The 21,771-nt window shown below is 42.8% G+C and overlaps 1 protein-coding gene across 2 annotated transcripts in view; it reads right to left on the reverse strand.

The window, feature by feature from the left end:
• FNTB (farnesyltransferase, CAAX box, beta) overlaps positions 1 to 21,771 on the reverse strand; it is a 76,712-nt gene that overhangs the window by 48,272 nt on the left and 6,669 nt on the right. For both annotated transcript variants that reach the window (XM_023232420.2, XM_023232429.2), the window contains exons 2-3: positions 10,256 to 10,320; positions 2,225 to 2,297 (exon numbers count right to left, since the gene is read on the reverse strand). In XM_023232420.2, the coding sequence (XP_023088188.1) occupies positions 2,225 to 2,297; positions 10,256 to 10,320 (138 nt within the window). The remainder of the gene's footprint in view (positions 1 to 2,224; positions 2,298 to 10,255; positions 10,321 to 21,771) is intronic.

The raw sequence follows: 21,771 nt of genomic DNA on the forward strand, positions 1-21,771 counted from the left end.
TCCTGCCTCAGCCTCCTAAGTAGCTGGGACTAGGGGAGCACACCACCATGCCTGGCTAATTTTTTAAGTTTTTACAGAGACAGGGTCCCAACTGTGTTGCCCAGGCTGGTCTTGAACTCCTGGGCTGAAGCAATTCACCTGCCTGAGCCTCCCAAAGTGCTGAGATTACAGGCATGAGCCACCATGCCCGACCTGGTTTCTGTTCTTGAGATGCTTGGGATATAGAATGCCTGTGGTTACCTGCAGGGGAAGAGAGCACCGGACAGATACATAAGTTACCTCATGTCTTTCTGGAACCAACACGTGTACATATACCTGGAGAAATGCTACAATGGGCAAAAACAGAGTTTTGAGGGAGCGCATGGAAGAGACTAATTCTGCTTGGGGAGCTAGGAAAGGCTTCCAAAGGTGACATGCAGACAGCTCTTGATCATAATTAAACCACAAATGATGATTGAGCATTCAAGGCTAGGCAGGGATAGACAGTAGTACTGCTCCAGTTTTATAAATTAAAATATATAAATGAGGTCCAGAGATTAACCTTTTTCAGATTATAAAAATAGGAAATGTCAGAGCTGAGACAAGAACCTAGGTTTTTAGACTCAATCTAGTGTTCTTTCCATTGGCCCAAGCTGCCCTCTTCAAAACTGTGCTGATATCCCAAGCTGTGGCTAACCCGCCACCTGGAAGGCAGGCTGTTGGGCTACTGAAGACACTGCCAGGGATGCAGCCTAAGTTTGAATCCCAGCTCTTCACCTTACTAGCTATGTGCCATTGAGCAAATGACTTAATTTTGCTATGCCCATTTCATTATCTGCAAAAAACAAAAGATTGATCTACCTCACATAGTTACAAGATTTAAATAAGAGAATGCAGCCGGGCGCAGTAGCTCACGCCTGTAACCTCAGAGCCTCGGGAGGCTGAGGCAGGTAGATCACTTGAAGTCAGGAGTTCGAGACCAGCCTGGCCAACATGGTGAAACCCTATCTCTACTAAAAATACAAAAATTAGCTAGGTGTGATGGTGCACACCTGTAATCCTGGTCACTCAGGAGGCTGAGGCAGGAGAAGTGTTTGAAACTGAGGCGGACGTTGCAGTGAGCCAAGATCATGCCACCGCACTCCAGCCTGGGGGACAGAGGGAGACTCCGTCTCAAAAAAAAAAAAGGATTGAAAACTGATAGCCCACAGGCCAAATCTAGCCCATGGATGTGTATTGTTTAATTGGAAGTAGCTGCAACATTTGTCAGGAGAGTCACACATAAACGTGGATTTCCAGCTTCATTTGGGGGGGAAAAAAAAGATGATCAGGCAACCCTGGTTCTGCATTCCTGGATGGCAGCAATGGGCAGGAACGGAGTAAAGGCACGGGGCCTCCAGTTAGCCTCAGTCTCCATGTAGCCCACTTCACTGATTTATGCTGCCTGCCTGGGCCCCACAGGCATTTGAGTTGGCAAATCATTGCCACAAATAATCAAATGTGGAACCCAAATAAAAAGCAGATTAAAAACAGAGACGCTGCTCTGGGTTAAGCAGGGCAGAAAGACTGGAGCCTTCCTGTTCACAGTCACCCTTTGCCTGCCACTCAATCCATCCAACATCTGTCCTTCTCCACCACCACCCAGCCCTGAGGTTGCTCTGGGAAATATTTAAGATCTACTCTTAAATAGTAAGTGTTAAATTGCAAGGGCCACTCTCTATACTGGTTCTCTAGTCAGTATAGAAATTAGATCTTATTATAAGAAAGGGTTTTTGTCTCTTTAATGAAGATATGAAAAGTAATGTACTAGAAGAAGTGGTGAAGTTGGAAAATTTGTAACCATAATGATACAGACTTAACAGGTTTGGACAATACTCCTCAATAAATGAGCAAGAAATTAGATCAGCTTATAGGGCAAAGGGTTAAGGGTGAACAGGTAACTGGCTTTTAGCCAGCTGTCGAGGGGGTCTAGATAAAGCACGCAAACCGCTCACTCATCATCTAGTAACAGAAGAAAGCCCCACCCTATCTAAGGTGCTCCACTCACTCTGGAAGAAACTGGGTTCTGCCCTTTCAGGGCTGGAGTCCCAGCTCTGTGACAGCACTCTACCTCCTGCCAGAGCCACAGAGAACAAAGAGTGACTCTGCAACAAGTCAGCCCCAACAGTCTTTTATGTTTAAATAGGAAAAGGAGGAAGACTTGGCGGACAATTTGCCAGCAAGAGTTCCTGGGTAATGTGTTTACCTCATAGGCGTCTGTCAGTTGTCGAAGGCCTCTTTTCAGATAATGGAAGTGCTTCTCCCTCTGCAAAATAAGCCTGGAAAGACAAACAGCTTATAAGCCCATTCTAATAGCTTATGCTTCCACCACACGCACGTGTACGCACATACACACACACAGGTACACGCTCAGCTTCAGGACGTCCCTCTGCAGTCACTGATTAGATAACCAGCAACTTCTCTGGTTCCAAAGAGCAACTAAACCAGAGAAAAGAAGCTCTTGTCTGAATGTCTCTAAAGCATCTGAAAATCATGCCAGCTGACATTTTGAGTGAGATTTTGGTCTCCTAAAGGCAGTGACTTTGGGCTAACAGAAAAGCCACAATGCGCACACGCAGTCAGGCATGGCTGACAGTCCACCCAGAAACTTCCTCCAGCATCTAAGAACAGATATCTTTGTGGCTCCCCATCCTGTAAGCAATCTAAATCTGAGTCTCGCCACTTCCCTGCCTCAGCCACTGTCATTTCAGTCACCCCTTCTGGGATGACTTCTTCAAGGTCTACAGTTTGCACTCTGCCTGCCTCTCAGTTATCCATCTATTATTCCCTCCCTGAAATTCCACCTCCCACGTGTGACCCACAGCCCTGGCCAGAGGACAGTGTTCTGCAGCCAGTCGCTGTCCTTGGCTCTGAAGTCAACAATACTGGCTTTAAGATGGAATGCGCTGCCCATGGCCACCTGCACAGGCCAGGCAAAGCATGGAGGCTGCACTTCTTTCTTGGTCTGGCAGAAGGAGCCTGTGTGACTAGAGAAGGAAGGAAAAAGCACAGATTGTCAAGATGTTCCCTGCACTTGCGGATTACAGAAACAAAGGAAACAGAACCATTCCCTTTGCTAGGTAGTCAATTCCACAATTGTTTATCAAACTCCCACTGTACTTGGCTCAGAATAAGAGCCTTCATGTAGTCTTTTCTTTTCTTTTTTTTTTTTTTAATCCTGAGACGGAGTCTTGCTCTGTCACCCAGGCTGGAGCCCAGTGGTGTGATTTCAGCTCACTGCAACCTCCACCTCCCAGGTTCAAGCGTTTCTCCTGCCCCAGCCTCCTGAGTAGCTGGGACTATAGGCATATGCCACCATGCCCAGCTAATTTTTGTATTTTTAGTAGAGACAGGGTTTTGCCATGTTGGCCAGGCTGGTCTTGAATTCCTGACCTCAGGTGATCCACCCGCCTCGGTCTCCCAAAGTGCTGGGATTACAGGAGTGAGCCACCGCACCCGAACCTTCATGTAGTCTTTACCTCAAAAACTTTCAATTCAGAAACGAGTTAAGTATATCAATGGCTACAAGGAAAGAATGGGTAGGTTTTGTAAGGGAAAAACATAAAATACTACTGAGGCTCAAAAGAGAGGGGACATCTCATGAAGAAAGGAATGATCAGGAAAGTTTGTGTGAAAAAGGAGGAATGTGCGATGAGCGGCCCTGGCAGAAGGAGAACATTTTAATTCAACTTTAAATAGCTGCAGGTAGCTAAATGACTATTATGCAGCACAGGTATAAAGCACGCAAGAGGAGTGACAGGTGGGAGACTCTGGTCTCAATACAGGGATGAAAGAGGAATGGGAGAAAAGCAGCTGGGACCCTTCTTTTTTTTAAAACAAGAAGCTGGGATGCTCACTGAGGCATTTCTACTCAATTTACTAGGCAAAGAGAAGTCCTGAAGGTATTTGAGATGAGAAAAGAAGTGGTCAGAACCGCGCTTTAGAAAAACAGTAGGTACTGAGTATGTGTTTAAAAACTGAAGTAACTGAAAACACTGCAGTGGGCAGACAGATGGGGTGGGGAGACAGGGTTAGAAGCGCTGAGGAGCTGACACAGTTGGGGCTACTTAGGGCCCAAACTAGCGTGTGACCCATGGTCAGCTGACTTTCGGATGTGTGGGTTTTAGGATGCTGGAAGTGCATTCAGGTGAGGATGTCAATCAGGCTGCTGGACACACACGTGGGGCTCAGGAGAGGGATCCAGGTTACACACACACACTGGGAAGCATTGATCTGCATGGAAGTGACAGGTGAAGCCATAGAAGATGAGAGGGCAGAGATAAAAGTTTGAAAACAAAACTGTGGGAAGACCCATCTCTAAGGGTTTAGAGGAGAATGAAGAGCCAGTGAAGGAGAGAAACAGCAGAGTTTACATATGCTGGGGAAGAGCAAAGGAAGTGTCATGTCACAGGCCATCAGGGAGGACAGAATTTCAGGAAGGTGTTTAACAGTGGCAGACGCTGCAGCCAGACTGAGGGAAAAGACAACAAACCATAGAAGGGCTGGAGACCTCCAAGAGCATTCGGAGCAGAGGTGAAGGCAAATTGTAAACAAGAGAAGGCTAGACTCAGTTTCTCTTTCAGGAAAGTCCACTTAGGACGCAGGGAGCACTCATCTGTGTGGGCAGGGTGTCCAGCACTGGGGTAGAGGCTGCTCTGTCCCCTAGAGCGACAGTCCAGAGGTGGACACAGATGTGAAAATGACGAGCAGAGCCCTGTCCAATAAACGCTGTGATCAGCTACGAGAAGAGATGGAGAGTCAGAAAACTCTTTCCAAAGGGAACAGCATTGAGGCTAAGGCTGGAAAGACATGAGTTAAACAGGCAAAATGAAGAAAACATCATGACACATTTAAGCTAGTTTAGTTCAGCTGGATCAAAAGTACAAGGCAGTAAGCAGAGAAATTCCACACTAAAAATGCAAAAGCCCAGAGGAAATCCATCCGGGAAGGTCCGTAAAGAGGACGGCGAAGGGCTGGGATGAGAGTATAGTAGGAGAGGTGAGCCTGGAAGAAGGAAGGATTCTGCATTCTTGGAGCAAGAAATGATGGGTTCGAAGCTAACGAAATACAGGACTCTGATGTGGGAAGGAGGAAACAGGAAATTCAGATGGGTCAACCTCGATTTTCTCAGGAACTAGGAGTCAAGATGGTGGGAGAGCTGTGGAATGGCCACAGCAGTGGGTATGTTAGGGAATCTACATGAGACGAATAAAAGGATTATAAGGCAGTTAGCGAAGGGCCAGTGAAATTAAGAAGTGTAACATGTCGGTGAAGCCAGTCAGCAGCCTCAGGAGAAACCAAGCCTGCTGACACCTTGGTCTTACACTTCTGGCCTCCAGAACTGTGAGAAAATAAATCTCTCTGGTTTACTGTTCCCCATCTGTGATACTGTGTTATGGCAGCTCAAGCTAATACCCTCTCTGGTCCTTCATTCTCAACTCACCTCTATCCAAAAATCTTTTCTGTGTAGGAAGTTAAGAAAAGATAGAGCTCTTCCTATTTTTACCTGAACAATTCAGCCCCAAAACCATTCAATTACATGGAGCAGAATAAGACAGGCTTCATGCAGGACTTGAGGGGGTGCAGGGTTGGATGCAGGGCGTCAGCTCAAGTAGATGAGGAGGGCCCCCGTGTCACTGTGCAGAGGGTGACAGGAGAGCAAGTGAGTAAATCTATTAAGGCTACAGGAAGTCAGGTTTCCACTGTCTGAAAAGGAACTTGCACATCTGTGTGTACTGGGTAATGATTTAAATAGTACTTCTTACGAGGGGTGAGCCCACCGGGCTTCCAGACTCTTCGCAATGTGCCTCCACCCACACTACTCTCCAACCTCATCTCCACCCCTGAGCTCTGGTCATGCTGCCTTCTTTGAGCTCCGTTCCTGGCTTTACCACATGCTGTTCCCTCTGCCTGGAACACTCTCCCCATCCTTTAAGTTAGCCACCCCTATTCCACCTACAGATTCAGCTTAAATGTCACTTTCTCTAATAAGCCTTCTCTAACTTCCCAATCCAAATTAGATTCTCCCAGTGATTATCTCTCTCAAACTGTCCCATTGGTAACTGTGTATTTGTGTTCATTTGTTTAATATCCACCTCCCCCACTAGACCAAGAGCCCAGCAGGGGCAGGCCCAGGGCTAGCCTTGCTCATGCTGGCTTCCCTGAGCCCAGCAGAGTGTCCTGTCCTTTGGAGACTCTCTAGATACTGATGCTGAAAGGATCGCATAAAGGCAGCAGAATGGAAGGAGAGCAAAGCCACTTCCTCCCCGCAAACCTGGGCCATCCTGGGAAACATGCATTATTTGATTGTGACAGATGAGAGGACAGGAGATTCAGTCCATTGTTGGTTCCTGGGGACTTTCTAAAATCACTAAAGCCAGGGGCCTCTCTAGTCAAAAAATAAGCACCCGGCATGTAAGTAATAAAGTAATTGAGGAAAGGTGAATTTATTTGTAAGACCTTGGAAAGAACAATAGTAAGAAGAGAATACATCCTCTACCTGCTCAGGATCTGGGAAATTCTAAAATTCTATCACATACAGGAATGGCAGAAAACCCGGGAGCTAAGCAGGTGCCTGTGAGAGATCTGCCTTGAGAACTTTAACTCAGAGTATTCTGGCTTCAGAGCCATTGTCAGCACTTAACCTCCAGGGCTCTATTAGCACAGGGACATTATCAATATTTCTCACTTCTGAGGAGCACCAGGCTCCTGTGCCCAGGAGAAAACAAATTTAAAATTACATGTGAGAGAGGTATCTGCGTAGTTTATGCATTTCAGGTTTCTTATTAAAGCCAAGGTGATACATGCAAAAGGGTACATTCAAAAGGGTGTGAAACCATGACAATACCCACAGGGAAGAAAAAATGAATTTTCATGGGAAAGGAGGACATGAATAAACAAAACCATGAAAAGCATGGTCAAAAAGTTCGTTGGGACTGACTACCTCACTCCAGGTAGACAGTCACAACTTTAGAGAAGAAAATAATTTCTGGGAAGGGGATTAATTGTAGAATGTACTGACATTCAGCTACAGTCTTGACTTTCAGCCCAGTCTGCTATTCAACTTTGGCCCTGGAACGCTGAAAAGGCAAATGCCGACTTCAGCATCATCAGAGGCATCCCTGGACCTGTGCGTGGTCTGTGGTCCTGGGCGTGTGTGTGAGTCTGTCCCACTTGATCAGCATCATGACCTCAGACACACAAACAAGCCCTGCCATCTAGATTTACTGCTAACAGCTGACCATGCACTTTAGCTAACAGTGAAGGTTACTTCCTGCATTAAAGTGTCAGACTTTAAAATTCTGACTATTAAGATGTTAAATATTGAGACTGTGATAATGATTTAAAATTCTGATAAATTTTCTAATTTATTCTTATATCCTCGCTCATTCTATGATGGTGATGTTTGGCTTCAGCCTTATATTGATATGTTGATTTTAATACTCAGCCATTCAGTCAAAATGTATAGTATCTCCAATATGAATTAGCATCCTTTAAAACACTCAATTTCATAGGCAACAATGATAAAATGGGTAATTGTGAAATTCCTGAAACTAACCCAGAGCCCTGATATATTCTATTTCCACAAGGATCCAAGCCCAGGAGGAACACATTTTTTTTCCCCACCCATACCTGACCTACTATCTACCAATCAGGGGATTTCACTCCTTTAATATCATCTACCATCACTCCCAAAAAACAACTGCTTTCTCCTAGACTATAACCTCCCATTTCCTCTCGTATCTCAGTGTGAATAAAAGTCTTTCTTCAGCTCATGAGCTAAGGAAAAACAAATTTTCAAAAACGAATGAAAGAGACTAAGGGCTTTATCCTGATGGTAAGTGAAAAGGGAATGTCAAATCATCAAAGGTTCGCGTGGGAAACAGGTTCCCAGAGCCCAGGCAGTAGACAGTAACTCAGTCCAATCGGGTGAGTCATCGCTTCAACTACAACAACAAAGCCCTCTGAAAGCAATCACCCACACCCTCACCATGATGAAGTCTTGTCCCCTCTGGGGAAGCTAAGCTTGAACCAGCTTGTGCCTAGGGGCAGCGAACTACCAAGGATACCGTTATATTTAAGAGAGCTCGTTCTCCCAAGCTGTTTAAGTAAACAGTGTCATTTGCTAATCTCTAGCTGTGTCTCATGACAAGAGGAATAATTCATTTTATTGAGGTCAGAGCATTGGGTTAATGCAGAGATTTGGTTTAGCAGTTAAGGGAAAGACTATACTACTAAGCTGATTATTTTTCCTCCTTTCCTTACCCAGGGAACGAAGATGAAGTTAACCCTCCCACCTGCCTTTCCCTAGGAACACTTGCCTTTTCCAACTGTTTTCTGCCATGGCTAATCAGAAAAAGTTTCTTAAGGAAACGGTGGCCAAAAAAAAAAAAAAAAAAGACACAAAGGTAACAAATTTGGACCCATTTATAACGTTCTAGTAAGCAGAAGTACCTAGACACTGACTTGCTAGGATTGCGTCTGTCAGGAGATCTCAAGAAGCCAAGAGACATGAGGAAGGAGGAGAGGCTGAACTTCAGACCTGCGACTGACTTGCCAACCAGTGTGAATCAGCCAGTGGCCTAACCACACTTTGTTCAGAGATGTCAAGGAAAAGTGTTCTCTTGGCCAGTTGCTGTGGCTCACAGCTGTAATCTCAGTACTTTGGGAGGACTGCTTGAGGCCAGGAGTTCAAGACAAGCCTGAGCAACACAGTGAGACTCCCATCTCTACAAAAAATAAAAACAAAAATAAGCTAGGCATGGTGATGCAGTCCTATAGTCCCAACTACTGGGGAGGCTGCACTGAAAGGATTTGCAGGAGTTCAAGGCTGTTGTGGGCTATGATCAGGGCACTGCACTCCAGCCTGGGCAACAGAGCAAGACAGGGCAAGGCAGGGCAGGACAGCACAGGACAGGACAGGACAAGACAGACAGAAAGGAAAGAAAATGAGAAAGAAAGAGAGAAAGAGAGAGGGAGAAAGGAAGAGAGAGAGAGAGAGAGAGAGAGAAAGAAAAAAAAAGAAAGAAGGAAGGAAGGAAGGAAGGAAGGAAGGAAAGAAAGAAAAAGAAAGAAAGAAAGAAAGAGGAAGGAAGGAAGGAAGAAAGGAAGTAAGTTCCATCATTAAGATAAAATGGTGACTACACAGTTTTAGGCTACTGATCAATTCTGATGGCTGGAAATGTAACAAATAATGGTTTTAAAGAAAGAATCTGTGACTGCATGAGAAGTACTAATACAAGAATGAAATAACCTTATGAAATTCTAGTGTGACATATTACAAAACACTGGAAGAGAAAATAAAGGTTCAAATTAAATAATAAATTTCTTCCTATAATTCCCTTTTCAAAATACCTGACCTCACAGGATTCAGAAGACTTCAACTTGCTAAGCTCCAAGGAAAACAAAAGACATTCTATGTCTTGTTTGAAATTTCATCCTTGGGATATGTTACACAATTACTAACAGGGAGCAGACATGGAGAAACTCAAACTTCCCATGTTTTTCCAGTCAAATAATAATCTACATCAAAGAAATCCATCCCTTGCCATCTCCCTGAACTCTAAATGTGTTTCAAAGCGCAATATGAAAAAGAAAAATCTGGGCCAGGCATGGTGGCTCATGCCTGTAATCCCAGCACTTTGGGAGGCTGAGGCGGGTATATCACCTGAAGTCAGGAGTTTAAGACCAGACTGGCCAACACGGTGAAACCCTGTCTCTACTAAAAATACAAAAATTAGCCAAGTGCGGTGGTGGGCGCTTGTAATCCCAGCTTCTTGAGAAGCTGAGGCAGGAGAATCACTTGAACCTAGGAGGCGGAGGTTCCAGGGAGCCGAGATCATGCCACTGCACCCCAGCCTGGGCAATAAGAGTGAAACTCTGTCTCAAAAAAAAAGAAAAAGAAAGAAAAAGAAAAACCTGAGAGTTCTCATCTGAAGACCAGAGCAGCAGGCCACCACTAGACAAAAATCTGGAATTCCTCTCTCCATCTTCAGACCTCAGAATCCAGACCCCATGTAACACCTGGCAACTCAGCTCGAGTGGAGAATCGCTCAAAACAGTATTCTACCAGAGGGAGGAGAGGGGGTCATAACATATCCAGGTAGCCACAAGGACAAGAAACACCATTGGTGCAGCAGATGCTCCCCATGGTTAGATTCGCTTAAGGAGGAAAGAAGAAAGGCTTCCGCGGGATGGTGCTTTCCCAGATCCCCTCAAACTCCTAACCACAGCTTACCTTGGTACAAGGTGGTTGAACTTGTAAGAACTGAAGACCTCTTGGATCTTTTCTTCTACTTTTGCCTGGAAAGGATGTAGGAGATAGGAGAGAGAAAACAAATACCGATGAGACTTCCATCAGCTTTTTCTTCCTGTTGCCACAAATGCCTATTGGCGAGGGTTGGTTGTTACGGTTTGGAACTTCATAGTACTGTTAAGACAGGGGTTCTGCAGGATGACAGGCTTAGGACAAGGCGAGAGGGAATCCCCTGTACCATGTTGGCATCACAACGGACTTTTCCAGAAACTGAATCCACAATATCCAAACTAATGGCAGTTTTGGTGTTTGGTTCCCTGGCACTAGTTACTCTGGGAGCAGATGAAGACAGATGTCTCTTGCTTGTGTAAGAGACCATATGCCACCCCAAAATATGCCTCAACGGCATAAGGATTATTTTGAGAAACTGCAGCTACAGGAGAAGCTCTGAAAACAGAGTATACCAGTCTGTGAGGGAAATTGACATCTACAAAGGAAATCTCCATTTGTGAGAGTGTTTCCCTCTCTGTACCAAAAGAGAAGGATGACTAAATCAGAGGAAACTATTATCAATGGAGAAGGCACCTACTGAAATCTGCATAATAAACCTTACTCTTACTTACCATACTTGTCCTGTTCACCTCCCCATAACTGGCTTCCCCCACAAACTTCTCTGTTTTTAGTTGAAAATGCTATATAAGCTGGAGTTCCAGATCACCTCTTTCAGAATTACTCATTTTCCCCTGGGTATCTCCTATGTATACATGAAGTATACATGTTAACAAACTTCTGCTTGTTTTTCTTTTGTTACCTTGTTGTTGTTATAGAGGTTCCAGCCCAGAAATTAGAAGGGTAGAGGGAAAATGATTTTTTTCTCCCCTCCACTTCAAATATGTATTCTTCCTGCTCTACGAAGTTGTTTGGATGTTCATTAACTCGCCACTCTCAAATTCATAATGAGTTTCTGCCAACAGTCATGCTTCTTATTGTAAAACTGAACAGTTAAAATATTAAAATCATCTGGGAGATTTATAACATCAATTGTTGAAACACCAAAACAAATAGCAAATTCTGGTCCTACGTCATGCACAGGACTCCACAGTCCCATAAAATGAAGGATCTCAGAAAGTCAGGTCACAGAAGAAATCAGATCTTTCTCTTCTGAAGACCACACCACAATGCTAAAACCAACCCACATGGCTGACAAAAATTGCAGGCTGGGTTCTGGACAGAAATACAGTTACAATTAAGCATGAATCAGGCTGCACTTCAGCCCACTTCCTGGTTGCTAAAAGTCTGACCATTTGTATCCCATCGTTCCTATAGAGCCAGGATCTCTGACATTAGAATCATAAGACTTTTGTTTAAGGATCATCTAAGATGTTTGTCAGACTTCAGTTTGAAAACCCCCACAGAGGAACAGAATCTGCCTGTGAGTACAGCTTCCTTATCTCCCTGTCAATGACTTCACCCTACGTTTCTCAACCAATCAACAAGCTCCACACTCCACACTTCAGCCCACTCCAAATCACTCAAAGGAGAGTTTGAGGATTCTTCCCATCTCCTCATGAGGTGACCCTATGACTAAACCTCCTTCTCTGCTGCAACCCCCATCTTTTTTTTTTTTTTTTTTTTTTTTTGAGACAGAGTCTCTGTCACCCAGGCTGGAGTACAGTGGCGCGATCTTGGCTCTCCGCCTCTCGGTTTCAAGAGATTGTCCTGCCTCAGCTTCCCAAGTAGCTAGGATAACAGGTGCCCACCATCCTGCCCAGCTAATTTTTGTATTTTTAGTAGAGGCAGGCTTTCACCATGTTGGCCAGGCTGCTCTCGAACTCCTGACCTCAGGTGATCCACCCACCTCGGCCTCCCAAAGTGCTGGGATTACAGGCATGAGCCACCACGCCCAGCCAACCCCTTGGTGTACTGACTTGCTGAGTGCTTCAGGCAACGGTTGTGGTCACAATGTGGTCTCATGGGAGAGCTCCTGTATACAAGGTATAGTAATGAGGGAGGGTCTGGTTAACAGGATTGGGATTCACCTTCCTTGGCATTCCTAATCTTTGTAGTGAGACATGTTTTTGTTGAGATTTCAAGATACATAAAAATCTCCCTGGGAAACTTCAAAAATGAGTCATTTGTTTCTGAAACACCCATTGAGGTAGAGCTCCTAGTCCCTTTGAGAAGCATGTAAGAATTATCTGTGATGATGAGGGGAGCAGTGATATGAATCATCTAAAATGGCAGCCAATCTAAAATTAATTTACATCTGGTTTTAGAACATGCTTTGATATTTGCTTTTGAACATGAATTTGAGGGATGATCTGTTTAAAAGGTTACAATACTTCAAAAAACAGACTGACGTCACCATGAGAATCTGACTTGGAAGGAATAAGAAAGTTGTCCCAGAATCATCATCATTCTTTTCCCATTCCCGACACTCATGCAGCTAAAATAAAGCACCAGCCTAAATGAAACACAGACTGCATTTCTCAGTCATGCCTATAAGCTGAATGGGATAGAAAAATATACAAGAAATTGCTAAGATCATTAAATAAAGATTTGCCTGTGATATACCATCATCCCTCAATATCCATGGGGGATTGGTTCCAGGATCTCCCAGGATACCAAAATCTGTGGATGCTCAAGTCCTTGATGTAAAATGCTGGAGTATTTGCACAAAACCTATATAACCCTCCCATATAATCACGAGTAGCTTAACTACAGGGATACATTCTGAGAGACACCTTCTTAGGTGATTTCATCATGGTGTGAACATCAGAGTATACTCACACCAACCTGGGTGGTACAGCCTACCACACACGTAGGCTGTATAGTGTGGCCTATTGCTCCTGGGCCACAGACCTGTACAGCATATTACTGCACTGAATACTGTAGGCAAATGTAACATAATAGTAAGCATCCGTCTATCTAAAAGTATCTAAACATAAAAAAGGTAGAGTGAAAATACAGTACTATCATCTTTCCAGACCACTGTGGTATATGTAGTCTGTTGATTGTTATATGGAACACACCTGTATTTTAAATCATCTCTAGATTACTTATAATACCTCCTAGTACAATATAACTGCAATTGAGAAAAGAATAGCTCAGAGCAGTCTGAGTTATGTGAGGTATGCAAAATTTATCAGGCCCAGAGAGACCGAGTATAGGACTTCATTTATGCTCCCAACACCCATGTCCGAGGGCAGTTGTTTAAAGGCATTTCATTCCTCCCTAGCTGCCTCATCCATTATCTTCATGTTCCTGGAATTTGTGATACAAAGAATAATGTATACCTTATGTAATTTTAATGTAAAGTCTTGGTAAACAATTTAGGAATAGCCTCTTCTTTTCCTTTATTTATTTTTCTTTCAGTCAGCTTTTTTGGGTAACTATTCTTTTTTTCTTTTTTTTTGAGACAGAGTCTCGCTCTGCCAGGCTGGAGTGCAGAGATGCAACCTCCTCCTCTCGGGTTCAAGTGATTCTCCTGCCTCAGCCTCCAGAGTAGCTGGGACTACAGGCGCATGCCACCATGCCCGGTGAATTTTTTTTGTATTTTTTGTAGAGACGGGGTTTCACCATGTTAGCCAGGATGGTCTCAATCTCCTGACCTCGTGATCCACTGTTCTCCGCCTCCCAAAGTGCTGGGATTACAGGCATGAGCCACAGGGCCTGGCCCTGGCTATTCTTGTCCTTTAAAAACCTACTTGTAACTGTTGCTAATTAACAGTATATAATCAGGGCAACTTGAATCTATGCTCTTGGGTTGCAATCTTCAAGCTTGGCCCAAATAAACTCTCTACTTACATTAACTTTGCCTCAGCTTCTTCCTTTTAGGTTAACATAACAACGAGAAAATAAGTCTGCACTTATTCAGTACAGACACAATTTTTTTTCCAAATATTTTTGATCTGTGGTTGGCTGAATCCACAGATGGAGAACCCACGGATATGGAGGACCAACTGTACTGTTTCATCTAAGTGAGTTAATGAATTCTGAATGACACAAAATCAAGTGGGAAGAAAATTCACTTCCTTTATCCCAATACAAGCCTATTAAAATCCATATGACTTAATAATATTCAAAGGCTAATGCATGAACCCACCTTCCCCTTAGCATTCTGGCACTTAGATGCCTAGGCAGGAAAGCTCCCAGCCAGGAACTTCTTAATCAGAAGTCCCATCTTCAGCTTTCTTGCGGGAAAGCAGCCAAGTACTACGCAATAAAAATGGAGGTTTATTTCTAAGCTAAGACACCTGACAAAAACATAGAAATATGTCATACCGCAAGGTGGAAAATGCTTAAAATTTTCCCAAAATAGTGTCCTTTTCTTTGGAGTTCCTAATCATTTCTTCAGAATGAACAAGTGATTTTCCAATGCAGTTAGTAACTGACTCATATCTGAAAAGTCAAGTTATGAATTCTGATGACTATCTGTGTATTACAGGTCAGCTATTCATAACAATGAATAATTGTCTTTTAAGAACTGGTAATATTCTAGTATATTTCTCTTTTTTTTTCTTAACAGGTCCCATGGAGAACTAAGAACTGGTGTATTTTTTAACAGCTTTATTGAGATATAATTCATATACCATTCAACTCACTCATTTAAACTGCACAAATCAATGACTTCTACATATTGATAGATTTGTGCATCCATCACAATCAATTATAGAACATTTTACTTCCCCGAAAAGTAACCCCACACCTCTTAGGCATCAAATCCAATTTATCATCCTCCCCACTGCTAACCACTAATTTACTTTCTTTGTTTTTGAGATAGAGTCTCTCTCTTGCCCAGGCTGGAGTGCAGTGGTGTGATCTCGGCTCATTTCAACCTCTGACTCCCAGGTTCAAATGATTCTCCTGCCTCAGCCTCCTAAGTAGCTGGGATTACAGGCACCCAGGACCATGCCCGCAATTTTTTGTATTTTTAGTAGAGACAGGGTTTCGCCACATTGGCCAGGTTGGTCTTGAACCCCTGACCTCAAGTGATCCGTGCGCCTTTGCCTCCCAAAGTACTGGGATTACAGGCATGAGCCACCGTGCCTGGCCCATTAGTTTACTTTCTATCTCTATAAATTTACCTGTTTGGAATTGTATATAAATGGAATCACAAAAGCTGTAGTCCTTTGTGGCTGGCTTCTTCACAAACATGTTTTCAAAGCTCATCTATGCTGTAGCATGTACCAGTACTCCATTTCTTTTTATTCACATTATTTCACCAAATAATATTCCATTGTGTAGATATATATCACATTTCGTTTACCACTTTATCAGTTGGTGGACATTTTGGCTGTTTCCATTTTTTGGCTGTGAGGAATAATGCTGCTATGAATCACAGAAACCATTCCTCTTACTCAAGAAACAGGTTCTTCAGAAACTAAGCTAAACTTGTTTGAAATGTAAATTCTCAGGTATTCTCAGTAGAGACCTATAGATTCACTTAGCGGGCGGGGTCCACCGGACTTCTTTTCACAAGTCCTCCAGTGGATTCTGATGCAAACCTAATGTTTGTGAACACTGTCAGAATCAAAATGGAGTCATTTGTGTTTTAAAATCCTGACAAATAAAGCCGGGGACAGCTATGAAGAGAGGGTTCTCATGCATCAATGCCTGATTAACAAAACCTATCCCAAATGGCTCTGCAAAAACCACAACCCTGCACAAAGGTCATCACAACCTTACACAAAAAATATTTCCACGAGGACATCTGTCCAGCAATTAATTGCCTGTCCAATCTCAGACTGGTCACACTTGTTACTGATCCTTGTAGCCAATAATAATCATGTTAAAAGAATTATATAATCCTCTTTATTCCTTGAAAAACCTTTGTCTTCCTTTACCTCCTTGAATATGCACATGTTTACTGTGGCACAAAGATTCCCACTGCAATACACTATTCCCAAATAAGTGTCATGTTCTTTTAGAGAGCCTCTCTCTGTTAATTTAGGTTGAAAGTTTGATAAAACAAGGATTTTTTTTTTTTTTTTTTTTTTTGAGGAATCTTGCTCTGTGGCCCAGACTGGAGTGCAGTGGCCGGATCTCAGCTCACTGCAAGCTCCGCCTCCCGGGTTTACACCATTCTCCTGCCTCAGCCTCCCGAGTAGCTGGGACTACAGGCGCCCGCCACCTCGCCCGGCTAGTTTTTTGTATTTTTTAGTAGAGACGGGGTTTCACCGTGTTAACCAGGATGGTCTCAATCTCCTGATCTCGGGATCCGCTCGTCTCGGCTTCCCAAAAGTGCTGGGATTACAGGCTGGAGCCACCGCGCCTGGCCAAAACAAGGTTTTTAAGAGTGGCAACGGTCACTAAATTTCAGCTCAGAGGTTGATGCGTAAAGTTTTACCTCAAATAGTACTTTCTTCATTCATAATTAATTAAAAAAACAGTAATGTACTTTTCTTCTCAACTAGTAAAGGATAAACAAAGATAACAAACCTTTTTAAATGTTTAACAAACAAAAATTTATCTAAATAACCTAACATTTTGAATGTTCAGAAGACCAGAATATGCCACCTCAAAATATGACTGTAGGAGACCAGAATATGTCTTCCCATGATAGGCTTCTTTGGCATAAGGATTATTTTGAGCTGATTATTTTGAGAAACAGCAGACAAAGGAAAAGCTCTGAAAACAGAGTACAAGTTACCCCCATTTGTAAGGGAAAATTACATCTATAAAAGGAAATCTCCATTTGTCTCTCTTTCTGTACCAGGAAGACAAGGATGACTCTAAGCCACTAGGAACTCTTACCAATGGAGAAGGCACCTGCCTAAATCTGCATAACAAATCTTATCCTTGTTTACTGTGCTTTTCCTGGTCACCTCCCCATTCCCGGCCTTCCCAACATCCCTCTTTGTTTCAGCTGAACATCGTAGTTAAGCCTGAAGTCTATGCCACCTCTTTAAGATTTACTCATTTTGTAATCGCCCAACGGGTTTTTCCTGCTTGCTGCACAGACAAAACCAATTCACTGAGACCATAGCCTTGCAATAAAGAGTTTAACTGACATGCAGCTGGCCACACCATGCTGAAGACAGAGTTATTACTCAAATCAATTTTCCCGAAGGTTTGGAGGTTTTTCAAGGATAGTTTGGTGGGCAGGGGGTTAGGGAATGGGAATGTTGGTTGGTTGGGGATGAAATCATAGGGGTGTGGAAGGAAGATGGTCCTCCTGCACTGACTCAGCCTCTGGGTGGGGCCACAGAACCTGTTTGTGTGGAGTCAGCCAGTCAGAAATGCAAAAATCTGAAAAGACATCTCAAACGGCCAATCTTAGGTTCTGCAATTGGGATGTTATCTACAGGGGTAATTGAGAAAGCTCTAAATCTTGTGACCTCCAGAATAATCGCTGGTTATCCTTTACACCTACATCTCAGCAGAATTCAGGACCCTCTCACAATCCTAAAGGGAGATTGTCTTTGCAAAATTATGACGGTAAGAGAAATCTGACAAGACTCTAACCAATCAAGCAAGACTCCGTTTCTACTTTTTTTAAATGTGAAATCAAAAAAGGCAAAATGACAGTGTGACAATTTGTGTGAATTTTTAAAAACATGCACAAATCCAGTTGTTTATGAATGCATAAAAGGATTAAAAGTGAAGTGGAAGGATGCACACACAACTCACGATAAGGGCTGCTTCTGGAAAGGGTGAGGCACACTGAACTGGGGACAGGGTTAAAGGAGGCTTTGGCTATATTTCTAATTGCTTTCCTTTAAACAAAAAAGATGTTAGCAACTGGTAATTCTCAGTTACAGAAAAATGGCTATTACATTATTATACTTTAGTTAACCATAAATTCCTTTAAAAAAAAAAAAAAAAGGAAAAGGATTTCAAAGTGCTTAGTTTTGTGATGCCTCATCCCCCACACCTACATAGATAGGCAGGTCATAACACATGCAGAATCTGTGTTCTCAAAGTTCATTGGTTTTTAGACCTCATTCGTCTTCCCATCAACACAACGTTATACCTGTTAGGTTCCAAGGCCAGCTCTCACAGTATTTAATGTATAACCTAACAAATGTTAAGCCTACCATTACCTCTCTCACCTTCTCTAATCGTGAGATAACTGATCACTCAGGATACGGCAAAGAGGGAACACAAGTATTGAGTTTACCCCTGCTTCTGATAGGGCACAGGCTAGATGTTTCTTTTCTTTTCTTTCTTACTTTCTCTCTCTTCTCTTTCTTTCTTATAATAGAGATGGACTTCACCCTGTTGCACAGGCTGGTCTCAAATTCCTGGCCTCAAGCAGTTCTCCTGCCTAAGCCTCCCAAAGTGCTGGGATTACAGGCATGAGCCACTGTGCCCAGCCTAGGCTTGGCTGTTTCTTTTCTTTTTTCTTTTTTTCTTTTTCTTCAGACAGAGTTTTGCTTTTGTTGCGCAAGCTGGAGTGCAATGGCATGATCTCAGCTCACTGCAACCTCCACCTCCCAGGTTCAAGCGATTCTCCTGCCTCAGCCTCCTGAGTAGCTGGGACTACAGATACCTGCCACCAAGCCTGGCTAATTTTTGTATTTTCAGTAGAGACAGGGTTTCACCAAGTTGGCCAGGCTGGACTGGAACTCCTGACCTCAGGTGATTCACGTGCCTCTGCCTCCCAAAGTGCAGGGATTACAGATATGAGCCACTGCACATGGCCCCAAGCTAGGTGTTTCTATGTACAGCATGTTTCCAAGTTTGTTGGTCAGGCTTTATACATACATACATATACATACATACACATATATGCACATATACACGTATATAATATATACATGTATAATATACACGTATATAATATATACATGTATAATATACACATATATCTTTAAAATATATAACATAAACTAAGTATGTATCAATTTATAAACTATACACATATATATGACATAAACTAATATAGTCATGCGCCACATAAGGATGTTTTGGTCAACAGCGGACCAAATATTCCATGGTAATCCGGTAAGACTATGATGGAGCTGAAAAATCTCTACGGCCTAGTAACAGAGCCTTCATAATATTGTAGCACAAAGCACTACTCACATGCCTGTGGTGATGCTGGTGTAAACAAACCTACTGCACTGCCAGTGTTATAAAAGTATAACAAATACAATTATGTACAGTACATAACACTTGATAACGATAATAAACTACATTACTAATTCATATATTTACTATACTAATATTATTTTAGAGTGTATCTCTACTTATTAAAAAAATTAACTATAAAACAGCCTGAGGCAGGTCCTTCAGGAGGAATTCCTGCAGAAGGCACTGTTATCCCAGGAGATGACAGCTCCATCCTATTATTGTCCCCGAAGGACTTCCAGTGGGACGAGATGTGGAGATGGAAGGCAGTGACACTGACTATCCTGACCCTGTGTAGGTCCAGGCTAATGTGTGCGTTTGTGTCTTAGTTTTTAACAAAAAAGGTTAAAAGGTAAAAAGAAAGTGAAAAAATTTCAAAGGAGGAAATAGCTTACAGAATGAGAATATACAGAAAATATTTTTGTACAGCAGTACAATGTGCTTGTGTTTAAAACTGTTATCACAAAAGTCAAAAAGCTGTAAAAAAAATTTTAAAGTTTATAAAGTAAGTAACTTACAGTACGCAAAGTTTATTATTGCAAGAAAAAAGCGTATGAATAAATTTAGTGTAGCTGAAGCATACTGTGTTTATTTTTATTTTTCATAATGTCTGTTCAGTAAGTGTACAGTATTTATAAAGTCTACAGTAGCGTACACTCATATCCTGGGCCTTCACATCCACTCACCGCTCATTCACTCACTCACCCAGAGCAACTTCCAGTCCCGCAAGCACCATTCATGCTGAGTTCCCTAGATAGGTCTACCATTTTTATCTTTTATAACGTATTTTTAGTTTACCTTTTCTATATTTAGATATGTTTAGATACAAAAATATTTACCATTGTGTTCCAATTGCCTGCAGTATTTAGTACAGTAACGTGCTGTATAGGTTTGCAGACCAGAAGCAACAGGCTATACCTCATAGCCTAGGTGTGTAGTAGGCTATGCCATCTACATGTGTTAAGTACACTCTATGATGTTCACACAACAAGGAAATTTCCTACTGACAATGTATTTCTACTGTTATTAAGTGATATATTTCACGGCCAGGTGCGGTGGCTCACGCCTGTAATCCCAGCACTCTAGGAGGCCAAGGTGGGAGGATTACGAGGTCAGGAGATCGAGACCATCCTGGCTAACACAGTGAAACCCTGTCTCTGCTAAACAATACAAAAAATTAGCCGGGCGTAGTGGCAGGTGCCTGTAGTCCCAGCTACTCGGGAGGCTGAAGCAGGAGAATGGCGTGAACCCAGAAGGCGGAGCTTGCAGTGAGCCGAGATCGCACCACTGCACTCCAGCCCGGGCGACAGAGCAAGACTCTGTCTCAAAAAAATATATATATATATTTCATGGAGTTTTTCATTTAATCAACAGAAATTCAATCAATAGGCCAGGCATGGTAGCTCAACGCCTGTAATCCCAGCACTTTGGGAGGTGGAAGCGGGTGGATCATTTGAGGTCAGGAGTCTGAGACCAGCCTGGCCAACATGGTGAAACCCCATCTTTACCAAAATACAAAAATTAGCCGGGCGTGGTGGCACATGCCTGTAATCCCAGGTACTCGGGAGCCTGAGGCAGGAGAATCGCTTGAACCCGGGGGGCAGAGGTTACGATGAGCGGAGATCGCACCACTGCACTCCAGCCTGGGCAACAAGAGTGAAACTCTGTCTCAAAAAAAAAAAAAGAAAGAAATTCAATCAATAAAAGCAGAGAATAGTTTCCATTCAGTAAGTGGTAAACAACAACTAATGCATTTGGCACTTTCTCTTTCACAGCTTCTATCTAAAGCCAATCTCAGGAGGTACCAACTTTCATACCAGGCACTATCACTTCTCTGCTTCCTAAATCTCCCTCCTCTCCCAGAGACAGACTGTTTCAGAAAGTAGATTTGCTGCCTACGATTCATGTCATTGAAGCTGCAGTAAAAGAATCATTAATTTATGAAACATAAGGCAAGACTTTTCAAAAAAAACTATCCCTCAGAAAATACAAGTCACTTTATATTCAAATACTTACAAAAGTACTTCTTGCTGTAGGAAGTTTTTCAATTTCTTTATTTTGAATACGAAGTACCAGCTGGGGATGACACAATAGCCTAAAACAACCTCAGTTAAGGTGTGGTTTGGGCTGCTTTGGCTAATGGTAATCAGTGAAATGAGATAAATTAAACACAAATTTAGTAATTATTCGTGAAGATATAAACTCACACTTTCATGAGCAAACTGCCATCGTAAGGCCAGCCTTTTATCTTGGTTATTCATTTTTTACATTTTTTAGAGACAGAGTCTCACACTGTTGCCCAGGCTGTCTCGAATTTGTGGGCTTAAGCTAACCACCCACCTGGTCTTCCAAAGTGCCAGGATTACAGGTATCAGTCACCATGCCTGGCCAGTAAACCAACGTTTTAGAGATCATTTTAGCCG

Source organism: Piliocolobus tephrosceles, chromosome 6, assembly GCF_002776525.5.
Source record: "Piliocolobus tephrosceles isolate RC106 chromosome 6, ASM277652v3, whole genome shotgun sequence".
Classification (NCBI taxonomy): domain Eukaryota; kingdom Metazoa; phylum Chordata; class Mammalia; order Primates; family Cercopithecidae; genus Piliocolobus; species Piliocolobus tephrosceles.